Genomic DNA, 16728 nt, shown 5'->3' with positions numbered 1-16728 from the left:
TTACTGAATTCATGGTCTTTTAGAAGGGTGAACTCAATCTTTAGAAGAATGTAAGTATACATTGTATAATGAACTTTCAATCGGTACTTAGCTACTTATGAAATATTTTCTGTGTCAGCTTTTAAGCTACTCAATTTATCTAGGTCAATCTATGGTAATGTTCCATAACAATTTCTTGGCAAATGAAAAACTAAATGTATGCCTCATAAAAACTTAGCCAGCCATCAATGAAGTGCAGCTGTATGTATATACTCCTGAAGTCAGGGCACCAGCTGCTCCGCTATAAAGTCCCCCACCCCCATCTCACATGCATGTGTGTAATTTACGTGTGTAATGTACTAGTTACCATGGACTCCAATCATTGTTCCTGGGTACTCTGTTGGCAGCGAGACCAACATCCCCTTCTGTCTGGATCCTGCTAATCCTGTTACCAATCCACACAAGTCTGCTGACTCAGTCAAAAAAAAAAATTCAAGTCTTGCTGATTGAGGTAAATCTCAGGAGAAATCGGAATCACTTTTTTCCTCTTAAGTGACAGTTTATGTAAGGTGCTGTCTACATGTCTCCAATATATTGCAGATTTGAAAAAATAAAAATTGGAAATAAGCTGGAATTACATTCGACACAATAATTCCCACGTGACTATATATTGTGTGTCTAATTATCAAGGTTTGTAAACAGTATAATTTTGAGTTGTAAGAATGTTATCCTCCAGTAGGTGTTTGTTCACAGTCAAATAGGTGCTTCAAAGACCTCTTCATCAGAAGTGAATTGCTTTGTTTAAGAACTTTAAGGACACACTTTCATTGATCGATGACACAACATTACAAGTAAGATTTATCCCTTGCCAGTGCACAACTGCTGTAATCTGAGGCCACACCAAACTATATCACTGTTGAAAGTCCACACCTAAATCTTCATTAAATGAGATTTTGTTTTCACCATGAACTCAAATTAAAATGCAACCATGATTCAGCAGATACAATTGTCTAATCAAAGATGTTATCTGAAGAAGACAGCCATCATTATGTCCAAATTTTTACAAATCTTAACTTTGATCATGTCTGTGCAGCTGTCAAAACACAATGGCACCAGCGTTACTCATCTGTGTAGGAACCACAACTAACGATATAACACAAGGAGTTGATGTGTTATTACTCCCATTCACGATATGTCAATACGTCCAATGTATAGTGAAGTCTGTATGGTTAAATATCAGGAATGCTTTAACTACAGCACCAATATGGTTTAAATCACATTACAGTGTAATATTTATTGTCACTTTGGCACTTTGAATGTGATCAGGCTACAGATATTCCAGCCCAATAAACATTCTTTGAAAAGCAAATTGCATTGGAAGAAAAATCACAAATTCCAATCCAGTATTTTTACAACTCAATAAAATTGATTCCAGAGTCCGTTGTGTCTCGATCACTGTCACTTGACACTGTGTTCCAATGTTATTGACTCAGCACAATCAGCCGGTTGCCCTCACTTTAAACATTTCGGACATGTAGTGACACGGCAGTACCTAATCCTCAAGTACTTTAATTTTTCCACTGGTCAAACAGTTAAATCTCCAATAATCACGTTACTTTACAATGTTAAACACATTGTTGAATATATTACATAAATGACAGCTCATGTTTAAGAGGTGCACCATCTACTTTTACCGGACTATCACACTCATTAACACCTGTACCGTAACGAGCTACTCCCGTACTGACCGTACTGACCGGTATTATAAAGTCGCTGTGACAGCTCACCAAACCAGGATATAAAAAACGCTCCTGTTATTTAAAGCTGGTTGAGTCATTAGACGTCACCGCTCAAATAATAACACTGCCTCACAGCACAACTTTCCATAACAAATTCATTCATAGGGTAAGTTTGGATTTCTCCTGGTGTAATGCACATACAAATGTAGGACTCCAGCTGGTCCTAATGTACAAGCTGTCTGCTAGCCTGCTCTCTAATATAATATGATCAGTCCCCTGACATTGCCAGTAGCTTTGCTGTCCTCTGTCAGACTGAAACTACCGCCATACTATGGCCATACTATTATGGGTCTGGCTAAATATAGCACAAATTCCTCCATATTGATATCTGTCACACATGGTACAGCTTTGAACATTGGGGTTCCTGAGGGGAAACAACCAGGTACTTAATTACATGACATAACCTGTCGGTGCCCTTCAGCTATGCAGTTTATTATTTTGTTTGAAGTCAAATTAAAGTCACTTGTATGATTTTGTTAAATATCCTGAGGGAATAGGATAAAAATTTCACAAAATCAGTGTAATGTTGTCTTTTTTTGTTATAGTTAATATTGACAAGCTCAATGTTTTATCTTCAAAATTGCAATATTTTTCTTTTTTTGTAAATGTGAGTAATAAATGTCTGCAATTTTTTCACAGCTTTTGAAAATTAAAAAAACAATATCATTGGAATCAATATTTATATAAACCATACAACGTTACACTTCATCAATCTTTTAATTGTAAAAATCAAGCTATTTTATTTTGTCATATTAACAAAACAATTCAAAATTTTAAAATTATTAATTTAGATTTAAAAGTTTTCATTGAAAAACTCTATATGTATTCATTGTAGGAATGAAAATTCAAATTTGATCAAATATATGTGCGGACATCTGCCAGTAAAAATAAAGATCAGTAAAACTCTTTGACAAAATGTCAATCCTAAATGTTGAATGATGATTAAAACCCAGATAGCTATAATATTGCAGATGTGAAAGTTGAGAATTACAGCAAAGATATAAAAAGAACCTTACTGGTATTTTCCATTCTTTCACACATTGACCACAATTACCAAATACTGTGTAGGAAATAAAGATCATTAAAGATTTAAAGAACAGCATTATTCAAAATTATCAGCTCTAAACTTGATTTATAAGCCAATTATATTTTTAAGGTCTACTTAAAAAAAAAAAAATCATAATGAAAAAACCCATAAAGGTAGAAAATTTGATATATTTTCTTATTGATTATTTTAAAGAAATTTACACTTTTCTAATACCAATTCATGCACAACTAGAATTTTGTTTTTGTGAACAAAAACATATGTCTCCCCTTATTAGGCAATAGAAAAACTCTGATATAAAAAATTAACAAAGGGCCAAATCTCTTTATATATAGTGGGGCACGAGACCCGAATTTAGAATGCGACACTCCAACTTCCCAAGATATATTAAAACTTTAGCAAGTTTGGTCAACGTAGGTGAAATAACATGGAAGTTATGCCGTGGACAAATATCAGTATTAAAATAAACAAAGGGCCATAACTCTGTATAACATGGGGCATAAAATCTGATTTTAGTGTAAGAAATTCCGCCTTCACAAGATACATAAATATGGTAAGTATGGTCAACGTAGGTGAAATAACATAGAACTTACGCTCTGGACAAACTTCGGTATAAAAAATAAACAAAGAGCCATAACTATGTATATAGTGGGGCACAAGTCCTAGTTCCAGTGAACTGCACACCTTCTGTGGGTGATGCAGGTATACTTCAAGTTTGATTAAGATATCTTTAATGGTTTAGAAGTTATGCTGTGGACAAACTTTGGTATTAAAAATAAACAAAGGGCCAAAACTCTGTATATAGTGAAGACCAAACCTGATTTTAGTGTGAAAAATCCCGCCTTCCCAATATAAATAAATATGATAAGTATGGTCAACGTAGGTGAAATAACATGGAACTTATGCTCCAGACAAACTTCCGCATTAAAATCAAGCAAAGGTCCATAACTCTGTATAAAGTGAAGCATGAGACCTAATCTGATTGCACTGCATACCTTATGTGGGGGGTTCAAATATAGTTCAAGCTTGATCAAGATATCTTTAACAGTTTGAAATAAACGGGCCGGACAAGAATTTACTGAAAATGTGCACTTATTTGACCTTTGACCTTGAGGTGAAGGTCACAGTGACCTAATTCCAGTGCACTGCATACCTCATGTGGGTGATGCATGCATACCGAAAGTTTCATCAAGATATCTTTAACGGTTAAAAAGGTATGGCACGGACAAGTTTGATAAGAAGAACCAGAAGAAGAATGTTAACCAGTACTAATATAATATGTCTCCCTTCATTCGAAGGGGAGAAATAATTAAAATCACTTAGACAACAAGAAGTTTTCACAGTCAACACTGACAGTTGAGAATCCTGGTGTCAAGTCAGCATTTTAAAGATTCTAATGTTTTTGTCCTAGTTTTGACAGAGCTGTAACTAAGATCTCACCTGTTCTATGGTTTATGGCTTTTTCACATGTATATTTTCCCCTTTTTTCTTTTTTGTTGGTGTCACATAACATGTCCGGGGTTTTAAGAGTCTTCACACAAACAAGCTTGGATAAAGACAGAAGTTTGTTCAACTCAACAACTATATAATGTCCATGTGAAAGCTTGATGATAAATAATAAACATATTCAGGAATGGTTGATAAGCCTGAAATACCTACATGTGTAAGAAATATGTTCTGTTAAATATTACTCATCTCAGTTTTTCGGTGAAAGCATTTCTTCTTTAATCTATTTTAAAGACGATCCTCTATGTATACGTAAACAAACAATAATTTGAATACTGAGGGGGCAGATTTTTACGCTGTGAACATTTTGTGAATGAGCACGCCTCAGTAATCCTGAATGGCCATCCACAGTATCTACGTAAGTATCTGTCACCTATGTCTGGCCACTCATCCTGTTATACAAAACACATACACCTGTCATCCTCAAATTGTCACAATAATACACCGTAAAACCATCAAACCCTAGCCATTAGTTTCTGTAAACTGTACACATAAAAACTGAAAATATGGCACCAAATATGCTAAATATGCAGACTGACCTATCTTAATTCAGGATCTGTTCAGGGAGATTCCCCATAACTGGTTTAAATTTTATAAAACACCTTTGGTAACAGCCTTTTAACATTCCTGGTCCAATGGCATACAAAGTACATATTGTATATGTTAATTAATTTGTGATTGTAATTTCTATATCATAAACAATAGTAGTCTGTATTACTCTGTAAATACCAAGCTAAGTTCCATCACAATAATGTAGGTGGTATATGTCACTATCATTCCAATGAAATCTCACCAACTTTGAACCACTCATCACCAGATAATAAGATTGCTTTAGAATTCTTACTGAATGTGTATACCGGTACATATATCAGCTGAATTTAAATTAAAAACTTTTGTTCTATCCACTGATTTATATACCACAGCTGTGATAAGTCAAGTCTATAAAGTCAAAATAAAGTTAAATAAACCCAGAGAAATAGAGTGTGGATTAAAAAAGCATATATATACAGATAATTGTTATATCTAATAACAGGCAATTAAGTCAACATGCAGACGATTATTATTTATAAGGAAACAGTCATTTATATATAACTATAGCAAAGAAATTAACCCCTTCATTAACCAAGCTAGCCTAAGGTAACCACTATTTGATAATTTTATAACAATACAATGTACTTACCAATGAATACCTAATCCTTAGACTCGTATAATCAGGAGCAATCTCCACTGACGTTAGACCAGTAACAGTCTTCTCTTTCTCTATATGTATGTATATAATATACATACCACACCTACCGTACGACTTGTGCCTACCTGTACATTGTACCTATATGACCTAATTATTTCTCTAAATCAGCATACCAGGTGTCCCTTCTGTCAGTCAGCTGACCATTACCTGAGTGGTTCATTACCAGGTCAACCAGACCATAAAAAACATCGGGGTCAATTTTATATATTATTCAATGTAATATCACATATGAATTCCTCCAATGAGTAAAACAGTGACAATTTTGTAGGACCTAGGCTATATATACAGAGGTCTTGTGACATTTTTGTAGGACTTGGGCTATATATACAGAGGTCTTCTGCAGTCCACAACTTTTTCCCGAACTTGCAGCAGTTGATATGTTTTATATATATATACCTCAAGTAAGGTCTATGTCACTCATAGAAAGCAAATGTCACAAAGTTGTGTTTAAATAAGCTTATTCCTTCAATTCCCCAAAATGTATGACATATACATGGGAGTTACTTCCCATTCTCCATTGATATTGAACTGTCATTAGGAACGTCACTAAATAGACCAAAAGAAATATATGTGTTTTTCTTATTTTCCTACCTGCATACAAAAACATCCTTCTAATTACTGTAACATTATAGTACCGAAATTACTGTAACATTATAGTACCAAAATTACTGTAACAAAATAGTACCAAAATTACTGTAACATTATAGTACCAAAATTCAGGAATTAGGTTGACCAAATCCATTTTGTAGAATCCAACATGGTTTCCAAGTAATTTGTATGTTTATTGTTAATCAAAAGGTTAAAGTAGAATTTTATTACAAATGATATATAAATCAATAGGCTATCATTTTGTTAATGCTGATGACCTAAAATCTTTTGAGTGAAAATAAAAAATGTTTTGAATACCTACATACCTATACTCAAAATCTAATTGAATCTGAAATACAGATATATTTGTATTTGGCCTGAATTGAGATGTTCAATTTATTCATCATTACATATTTAATGTTACCATATAAGTCATCTCCTACACCTACACAACCGGTCTAGAACCTGGATTTGATCATTCATGCATGTTATAAACAAGAGGGCCTGTATCGCTCACCTGGAAATGTTAGCAAAATTGAGGATGAAATGGCCAGATGTTTCTGTACATGTATTACATGGTTAGTCAGGGGTTATATTTATATGCAATTGGACAAAATCCTTTCATTCCTACAGAAAAAGGAGGATTTTGAAGAATTTGCTATGTTTCCACTATTGGGCCCCTGCCCCTCTGCACCCAGGGGGGTCAGATCCATCGTTGATAAAAAATTAGTTCCCCTTCACCCAAGGATGCTTTAGACCAAATATGGACATAATCCTGTCATTCCTACAGAAGAAGAAGGATTTTAAGGCTATTTTTCTATTTTCCGTATTTGGCCCCGCCCCTCTTCCCCAGGGGGTTAAAACCCACCATTTGTACAAAATTGATTTCCCTTCCCCATAGGATGCTACTGTTAAAATTTGGTGAAAATATCTTCATCCAAACGGAAGAAAAAGGATATTAAAGTTATTCCTTTATATCCCTTATTGGGCCCACCTCTCTGCCCCCAGGGGGATCGGGCCAAATGTTTATACAATGTTGATTCCCCTTCACCAAAGGGTGCTGTACATACCAAATTTGGACAAAATCATGTCGTTCCTTCAGAAGAAGAAGGATTTTGAAGAATTTGCTCTTTTCCCCTATTGGGCCCCGCCCCTCTGCCCCCACGAAGGCCACACTCACTGTTTATATAAAATTGAGTCCCCTTGTTCCGAGGATGCTCCAGACTAAAATAGGATAAAATCCTTTAACTTATGGTAGGAGAAGGATTTTAAAGGTTTTACCCCTATTTCCATTATTTGGCCCACCCCTCTGCCCTCAGGGGGGGGGGGGGGCACACCCACCGTTTATACAAAATTGAGTCCCCTTGGACTAGGGATGCTCCAGGCCAAATTTAGTCAAAATCTACTTGGCCTTTCAGGACTAGTAGCGTTTTAAAGGAAAAAGTTAACAAACAAACGACGGCCGGACGCCGGATGCTGCAGTATGGCATATATAAGCTCACCATGGTCCTTCGGACCAGGTGAGCTAAAAACATTATTCAAATCGAAATATAACACATGCATCAATTAAATTGCTGACCTTTAAATATTACAAGTTTGAAGTAATGTGTACAGTGTAATAAAATATTGACATACCTGTTAGATCTATGTCCTGTGAGAAGTCGATGTCTGAACCTTTATGGTAGGCCATGGGTTTGGAGTCAGAGTGAGGTGAAAGTTCAGAGGTCGCCATGTTGTTGGGAGTCCTTGGTGCAGCGTACGTCACATCCATCACAATGTCAGGAATATCAGTCAATTGATAGTCAGGGGAAGATGGTGACTGGTTGTAATCCCTACTGTCACTTTGCTGTGAGGTGTTGGCAGGCGGAGTATCCTCCCCTGACACCCGTACAGGCTGTTGTTTCTGCTGCAACCGTGCATCAAATGGATGGTTCGGAGATTGCTTCTCTTTAAATTTTTGATACACGTCTCTATCCCTGTCAGAGTTCTGCTTAATTGATTCCATCATTCGATTGGATGATGTGGGAATAGGTCGTGATCTTGGTTCATGGTCTAACAATTCCACATCAGATTTTGCAAGTGAAGAAGTGGACCCATCTTTGCTATACTTTTTGCCTCTAGGTTTTGGTGAACCACGTCCAAGAAATTTCTTAAAAGACTGTCTGAATTTGCTACGAGACAAGTTTTCATCTGATGCACAACCTCCATGTCCACTGTCAGATAAGGTTGACATTGACTCATTACTGCGATCTTTTTTACTTTTTCTTCCAAGTCTTGGAGAAAGCCTACGGAAGAAATTTCCTATACTGCTACTTACAGTCCTCTTTGGGGGAGCAAGGCGATTTGTTTCTTCCTCTGGTTGTAATGGCATGGAGCTCGATCGTTCCATTCTAGGTTGCAGGTCAGCAGGTTGATTCACTCTTTGCTCAGGATCTGCAGGGTATTCCAATTTTGCTCGAGTAGGATGATCTGATCTGTCCCCTCGGGGCGTCCTATGCGGATCCTTGGAGTGTTTGTCATCAGTGTAGTGATTGGACATTGCCTTCCTGTAGTTAATTGTGCGGTCATGTTCATATTCCCATGCTACAACATTCCGAGGTCCGACATCAGAAGGATGTAGGGGTGGCCTGCCGTTGGGAGTACCGCGCCCCCGGCCCTTCCCTGGGAGTGGGGGCTTTGTACGGTACACTTTGGGAGCCGGAGTGGAGGTTTTATTCACTTCGTCCTCATGCTTTGGTGTATCTTTTGAATATTCATTCACAATCATCTGTGTCACTTCCTGAATTTGTGAGGAATAGTCCTCTTTCTTTTCATCCTTCCTGGGCATCACAGCCTCCTCTTTCTGTGTAGGAGATGAATCAGTCATACTGTCCAAGTATACCAACTTTTTCACTGAAGTGTCTTTGTCAGACATGTCAAAATCTACCCTACTTTGTAATAAATCTTGATTTTCGAACGAGTCTGAATGTCTGACAGTCACATTAGTATTGTAAGTCACATGTTTTGAACCTCTATTTGACTTAGATGATTTCTCTGATTTCATACTAGAAGCGCCAGGACTAGTTGATCGGCTTCTGTGCCGCTTAGTCTTGATCGGTGTTGTTACTGCACTGAAACTTGTACGGTAGGGTTGATCAATTCTCGACAACAAAACTTCCTCTATGTTCTCGTTAGATGGACGCTTTGTCAGACGTCCGGGACTAGTGGCTCTCGTGAGGCGGTCCGGATTTACCCGCCACGAGACTGGTGTACCTTCTCTATGTCTACTATCTAATACTGATTGTGGAGCAAGCGTATCCATTGTTAACCAGTCGGCCAAATTATGAACGTGTGGTATCTATTCTCCCAGAGATCCATGATGTCCATCCAACAATCTGAAAATAAAATAAAATATATTTATTTTCAAAATTAATAAACTGGTCATGAGATAATCATCAATTTTAATTTGCACCAGATAGCATTCACTATTCTTTATAAGATTTACAGATGAAGTCCACATATTTCTGAACCATATATATAGTATCACCCTTCTTCTCCCAAGGAGAGTCAGCCCTCATGTATACAACACTGAATTCTCCTGGCCCAGGGTGGCTCTGTATTTATGAATAGTCATTTAAAGATAAACCAGACTATTCCCCTTTCTGGTTGCTTTTCTCTATCCTGAGGGAGGCATATACATTCTTCAATTACACAATGTTAAATTTTTGCTCCATATCAAATTTAGTTAAAATCCTTCCACCCATACTTGGGAATCTCAGTATTTCCCCTACTGGACTAGTACGTGCCCCTCCGTTCCACACTGGCCATTTCATATTCTGATTGACCTTAATTAATTCAAAATTCAAATAACACATTTTATAAGGGCATTGACTGTAACATCTCTATGAGCTTTTGTTAAAATTGATCTGGTGGAATAACAATTACATTGTACGTAAACAATTTTTAGCCAATCAGAAAGCAGGGTGGCCATTTTGGATTTCACGGGTGAGGTAGATCATCATCATAAGCCAATTAGAGTAGAAGATTAACAATCTGAGGTTCAGCTTTCTCATCCTGATCTGGCCACATCTATTCCATTTTTACACTCAGAACACTGTTATTGAATTATTTTGTTTATTTTATCTTTCTTAAAATGTCCAGCAAGGTATGATTTTTTTTCAGAAATATAAAATCTTCACCTACCTCGTGGATTTAATTGTCTAGCCAGAGGCCCTGCTGAGGGTTAAACAACCAAATAATCACCCGTAGGGTTAGAAGTTCCTCTACAAGAGCCTCGTGGTAGGGGACTATTACTTTTCTCCTCTAATTCTAAATACAATGTACTTCGTTTAAAACTATAGTTTTCAGCATTTGTAATCTGTTTGTTTTCCTGATTTACACATGACCTCTCCCGTCAAGAGCTGATTATGACGTCATATCTTATCGGTCCTGTAACTCCATAGTATTGTTTCTTTCAGCGTGGAATCTATCATACCCTATAGGGAGTGACAGAGAAATGCTACCCTAGGGAGTGACAGCTGCGAAATGATACCCTATAGGGAGTGACAGAGAAATGCTACCCTAGGGAGTGACAGCTGAGAAATGATACCCTAGGGAGTGACAGGTAAATGATACCCTAGGGAGTGACAGAGAAATGATACCCTAGGGAGTGACATGGAAATGTTACCCTAGGGAGTGACAGGGAAATGATACCCTAGGGAGTGACAGGGAAATGATACCCTAAGGAGTGACAGCTGAGAAATGATACCCTAGGGAGTGACACCTGAGAAATGATACCCTAGGGAGTGACAGAGAAATGATACCCTAGGGAGTTGACAGGGAAATGATACCCTAGGGAGTGACAGGTAAATGATACCCTAGGGAGTGACAGAGAAATGATACCCTAGGGAGGTGACAGAGAAATGATACCTTAGGGAGTGACAGAGAAATGATACCCTAGGGAGTGACAGAGAAATGATACCCTAGGGAGGTGACATAGAAATGATACCTTAGGGAGTGACAGAGAAATGATACCCTAGGGAGGTGACATAGAAATGATACCTTAGGGAGTGACAGAGAAATGATACCTTAGGGAGGTGACTGAGAAATGATACCCTAGGGAGTGACAGAGAAATGGTACCTTAGGGAGTGACAGGGAAATGATACCCTAGGGAGTGACAGAGAAATGATACCTTAGGGAGTGACAGAGAAATGATACCCTAGGGAGTGACAGAGAAATGATACCCTAGGGAGTGACAGAGAAATGATACCCTAGGGAGTGACAGAGAAATGATACCCTCGGGAGCGACAGAGAAATGATACCCTAGGGAGGTGACAGAGAAATGATACCCTAGGGAGTGACAGAGAAATAATGTCATAAGGGTGACAGAGATATCATACCCTAGGTTTGGGCGACAAAGATATCATTCACTATAGGGGTAACATATATCATACTCTATGGGGTGAGTAAAAGGATGTCTCTTGGGGTGAGATAGTGGACTCTCAATCCGAGAAGAAAGTCTTGTGTTTGGCAACTTAAGAATCTTCCCCAAGGGTTGAGATCCTCAATCTCACTTTAAAGGGGGTGAATTATTTGTTTTATCTTACCCTGTTCGCCTATTGTGTATCTTAAATATAATGTTATGTTAAATTCAGGGTTGACATGACTTTGAGGGATTGTTGACGTGATGTCATTGTATTGTTAACATGTAACAGAGATATCATACCCGAGGGGTGACATAGAAATCATACCCTATAGGGATAACAGAGATATCATACCCTATAGGGGTAACATAGATATCGTACCCTATAGGGGTAACATAGATATCGTACCCTATAGGGGCGACATATATATCATACCCTATAGGGGTAACAGAGATATCATACCCTATAGGTGTAACAGAGATATCATACCCTATAGGGGTAACAGAGATATCATACCCAAGGGGTGACAGAGATATCATACCCTATAGGGATGACAAAAATATCATACCCTATAGTGGTGACAGAGATATCATACCCTATAGGGGTGACAGAGATATCATACCTTATAGGGGCGACATATATTTCATACCCTATAGGGGTGACAGAGATATCATACCCTATAGGGGTGACAGAGATATCATACCCTATAGAGGTAACAGAGATACAAGAATGTATCATACCCTATAGGGGCAACAGAGATATCATATCTTATACAGGGGTAACAGAGATATCATACCCTATAGGGGAACAGAGATATCATACCCTATACGGGCGACAGAGATATCATACCCTATGGGAAGACAGAGATATCATACCCTATAGTGGTGACAGAGATATCATACCCAAGGGGTGACAGAGATATCATACCCTATAGGGGTAACATAGATATCCTATCCTATAGGGGTAACATAGATATCATACCCTATAGGAGTAACAGAGATATCATACCCCTTAGAGGTAACAGAGATACAAGAATGTATCATACCCTATAGGGGAACAGATATCATACCCTATACGGGCGACAGAGAAATCATACCCTATACGGGCGACAGAGATATCATACCCTATGGGAAGACAGAGTTATCATACCCTATAGGGATGACAGAAATATCCTATCCTATAGGGGTAACAAAGATATCCTACCCTATAGGTGTAACAGAGATATCATACCCTATAGGGGTAACATGGATATCATACCCTATAGGGGCGACATATATATCATACCCTATAGGGATGACAGAGATATCATACCCTAAAGGGGTAACAGAGATATCATACCCTATGGGAAGACAGAGATATCATACCCTATAGAGGTAACAGAGATATCATACCCTATAGGGGAACAGAGATATCATACCCTATAGGGGAACAGAGATATCATACCCTATAGGGGAACAGAGATATCATACCCTATACGGGCGACAGAGATATCATACCCTATGGGAAGACAGAGATATCATACCCTATAGGGATGACAGAAATATCCTATCCTATAGGGGTAACAGAGATATCCTACCCTATAGGTGTAACAGAGATATCATACCCTATAGGGGTAACATGGATATCATACCCTATAGGGGCGACATATATATCATACCCAAGGGGTGACAGAGATATCATACCCTATAGGGGTAACATAGATATCATACCCTATAGGGGCAACAGAGATATCATACCCTTTAGGGGTGACAGAGATATCATACCCTATAGGGGTAACATAGATATCATACCCTATAGGGGTGACAGAGATATCATACCCTATAGGGGCGACATATATATCATACCCAAGGGGTGACAGAGATATCATACCCTATAGGGGTAACATAGATATCATACCCTATAGGGGCAACAGAGATATCATACCCTTTAGGGGTGACAGAGATATCATACCCTATAGGGGTAACATAGATATCATACCCTATAGGGGTGACAGAGATATCATACCCTATAGGGGCGACATATATATCATACCCAAGGGGTGACAGAGATATCATACCCTATAGGGGTAACATAGATATCATACCCTATAGGGGCAACAGAGATATCATACCCTTTAGGGGTGACAGAGATATCATACCCTATAGGGGTAACATAGATATCATACCCTATAGGGGTGACATATATATCATACCCTATAGGGGCGACATATATATCATACCCAAGGGGTGACAGAGATATCATACCCTATAGGGGTAACATAGATATCATACCCTATAGGGGCAACAGAGATATCATACCCTTTAGGGGTGACAGAGATATCATACCCTATAGGGGTAACATAGATATCATACCCTATAGGGGCGACAGAGATATCATACCCTTTAGGGGTGACAGAGATATCATACCCTATAGGGGTAACATAGATATCATACCCTATAGGGGCGACAGAGATATCATACCCTATAGGGGTGACAGAGATATCATACCCTATAGGGGTAACATAGATATCATACCCTATAGGGGTGACAGAGATATCATACCCTATAGGGGCGACATATATATCATACCCAAGGGGTGACAGAGATATCATACCCTATAGGGGTAACATAGATATCATACCCTATAGGGGCAACAGAGATATCATACCCTTTAGGGGTGACAGAGATATCATACCCTATAGGGGTAACATAGATATCATACCCTATAGGGGCGACAGAGATATCATACCCTATAGGGGCGACATATATATCATACCCAAGGGGTGACAGAGATATCATACCCTATAGGGGTAACATAGATATCATACCCTATAGGGGCAACAGAGATATCATACCCTTTAGGGGTGACAGAGATATCATACCCTATAGGGGTAACATAGATATCATACCCTATAGGGGCGACATATATATCATACCCTATAAGGGTAACAGAGATATCATACCCCTTAGAGGTCACAGAGATACAAGAATGTATCATACCCTATAGGGGCAACAGAGATATCATAACCTATACAGGGGTAACAGAGATATCATACCCTATAGGGGAACAGAGATATCATACCCTATACGGGCGACAGAGAAATCATACCCTATACGGGCGACAGAGATATCATACCCTATGGGAAGACAGAGATATCATACCCTATAGGGATGACAGAAATATCCTATCCTATAGGGGTAACAGAGATATCCTACCCTATAGGTGTAACAGAGATATCATACCCTATAGGGGTAACATGGATATCATACCCTATAGGGGCGACATATATATCATACCCAAGGGGTGACATCATACCCTTTAGGGGTAACATAGATATCATACCCTATAGGGGCGACATATATATCATACCCTATAGGGATGACAGAGATATCATACCCTATAGGGGTAACATAGATATCGTACCCTATAGGGGTAACATAGATATCGTACCCTAAAGGGGCGACATATATATCATACCCTATAGGGGTGACCGAGATATCATACCCTATAGGTGTAACAGAGATATCATACCCTATAGGGGTAACAGAGATATCATACCCAAGGGGTGACAGAGATATCATACCCTATAGGGATGACAGAGATATCATACCCTATAGGGAAAACAAAGATATCATACCCTATAGGGGCAACAGAGATATCATACCCTTTAGGGGTGACAGAGATATCATACCCTATAGTGGTGACAGAGATATCATACCCTTTAGGGGTGACAGAGATATCATACCCTATCGGGGCGACATATATTTCATACATTATAGGGGTGACAGAGATATCATACCATATAGTGACGACAGAGATATCATACCCTATAGGGGAACAGAGATACAAGAATGTATCATACCCTATAGGGGCAACAGAGATATCATATCTTATACAGGGGTAACAGAGATATCATACCCTATAGGGGAACAGAGATATCATACCCTATACGGGCAACAGAGATATCATACCCTATGGGAAGACAGAGATATCATACCCTACAGTGGTGACAGAGATATCATACCCAAGGGGTGACAAAGATATCATACCCTATAGGGGTAATCTAGATATCATACCCTATAGGGGCAACAGAGATATCATACCCTTTAGGGGTGACAGAGATATCATACCCTATAGGGGTAACATAGATATCATACCCTATAGGGGCGACATATATATCATACCCTATAGGGGTAACAGAGATATCATACCCCTTAGAGGTCACAGAGATACAAGAATGTATCATACCCTATAGGGGCAACAGAGATATCATACCCTATAGGGGAACAGAGATATCATACCCTATTCGGGCGACAGAGATATCATCCCCTATACGGGCGACAGAGATATCATACCCTATGGGAAGACAGAGATATCATACCCTATAGGGATGACAGAAATATCCTATCCTACAGGGGCAACAGAGATATCCTACCCTATAGGTGTAACAGAGATATCATACCCTATAGGGGTAACATGGATATCATACCTTATCGGGGGGACATATATATCATACCCTATAGGAATGACAGAGATATCATACCCCAAAGGGGTAACAGAGATATCATACCCTATGGGAAGACCGAGATATCATACCCTATAGAGGTAACAGAGATACAAGAATGTATCATACCCTATAGGGGCAACAGAGATATCATACCCTTTAGGGGTAACATGGATATCATACCCTATAGGGGCAACATATATCTCATGCCCAAGGGGTGACAGAGATATCATACCCTATAGGGGCGACATATATATCATACCCTATAGGGATGACAGAGATATCATACCCTATAGGGGAAACAAAGATATCATACCCTATAGGGGCAACAGAGATATCATACCCTTTAGGGGTGACAGAGATATCATACCCTATAGGTGCGACATCTATATCATACCCAAGGGGTGACAGAGATTTCATACCCTATAGGTGTAACAGAGATATCATACCCTATAGGGGTAACATAGATATCGTACCCTAAAGGGGCGACATATATATCATACCCTATAGGGATGACAGAGATATCATACCCTATGGGAAGACAGAGATATCATACCCTATAGAGGTAACAAAGATATCATACCCTATAGGGGAACAGAGATATCATACCCTATAGGGGAACAGAGATTTAATACCCTATAGGGGAACAGAGATATCATACCATATCTTATACAGG

General features: G+C 38.7%; 1 protein-coding gene across 4 annotated transcripts in view; it reads right to left on the bottom strand.

Annotated features, from left to right (window-relative positions):
- Positions 1–16728, bottom strand: part of LOC110453514 — a 68880-nt gene that overhangs the window by 33162 nt on the left and 18990 nt on the right. For all 4 annotated transcript variants that reach the window (XM_021502472.1, XM_021502471.1, XM_021502474.1 and 1 more), the window contains one exon: positions 7802–9540. In XM_021502472.1, coding sequence (XP_021358147.1) covers positions 7802–9467 — 1666 coding nt within the window. In that variant the 5' untranslated portion in view covers positions 9468–9540. The remainder of the gene's footprint in view (positions 1–7801; positions 9541–16728) is intronic.

The sequence above is a fragment of the Mizuhopecten yessoensis genome, unplaced genomic scaffold (genome assembly GCF_002113885.1).
Source record: "Mizuhopecten yessoensis strain PY_sf001 unplaced genomic scaffold, ASM211388v2 scaffold7441, whole genome shotgun sequence".
Classification (NCBI taxonomy): Eukaryota; Metazoa; Mollusca; class Bivalvia; order Pectinida; family Pectinidae; genus Mizuhopecten; species Mizuhopecten yessoensis.
Note: the sequence above shows the minus strand (reverse complement) of the source record. Positions and strands in the feature narration are given on the sequence as shown.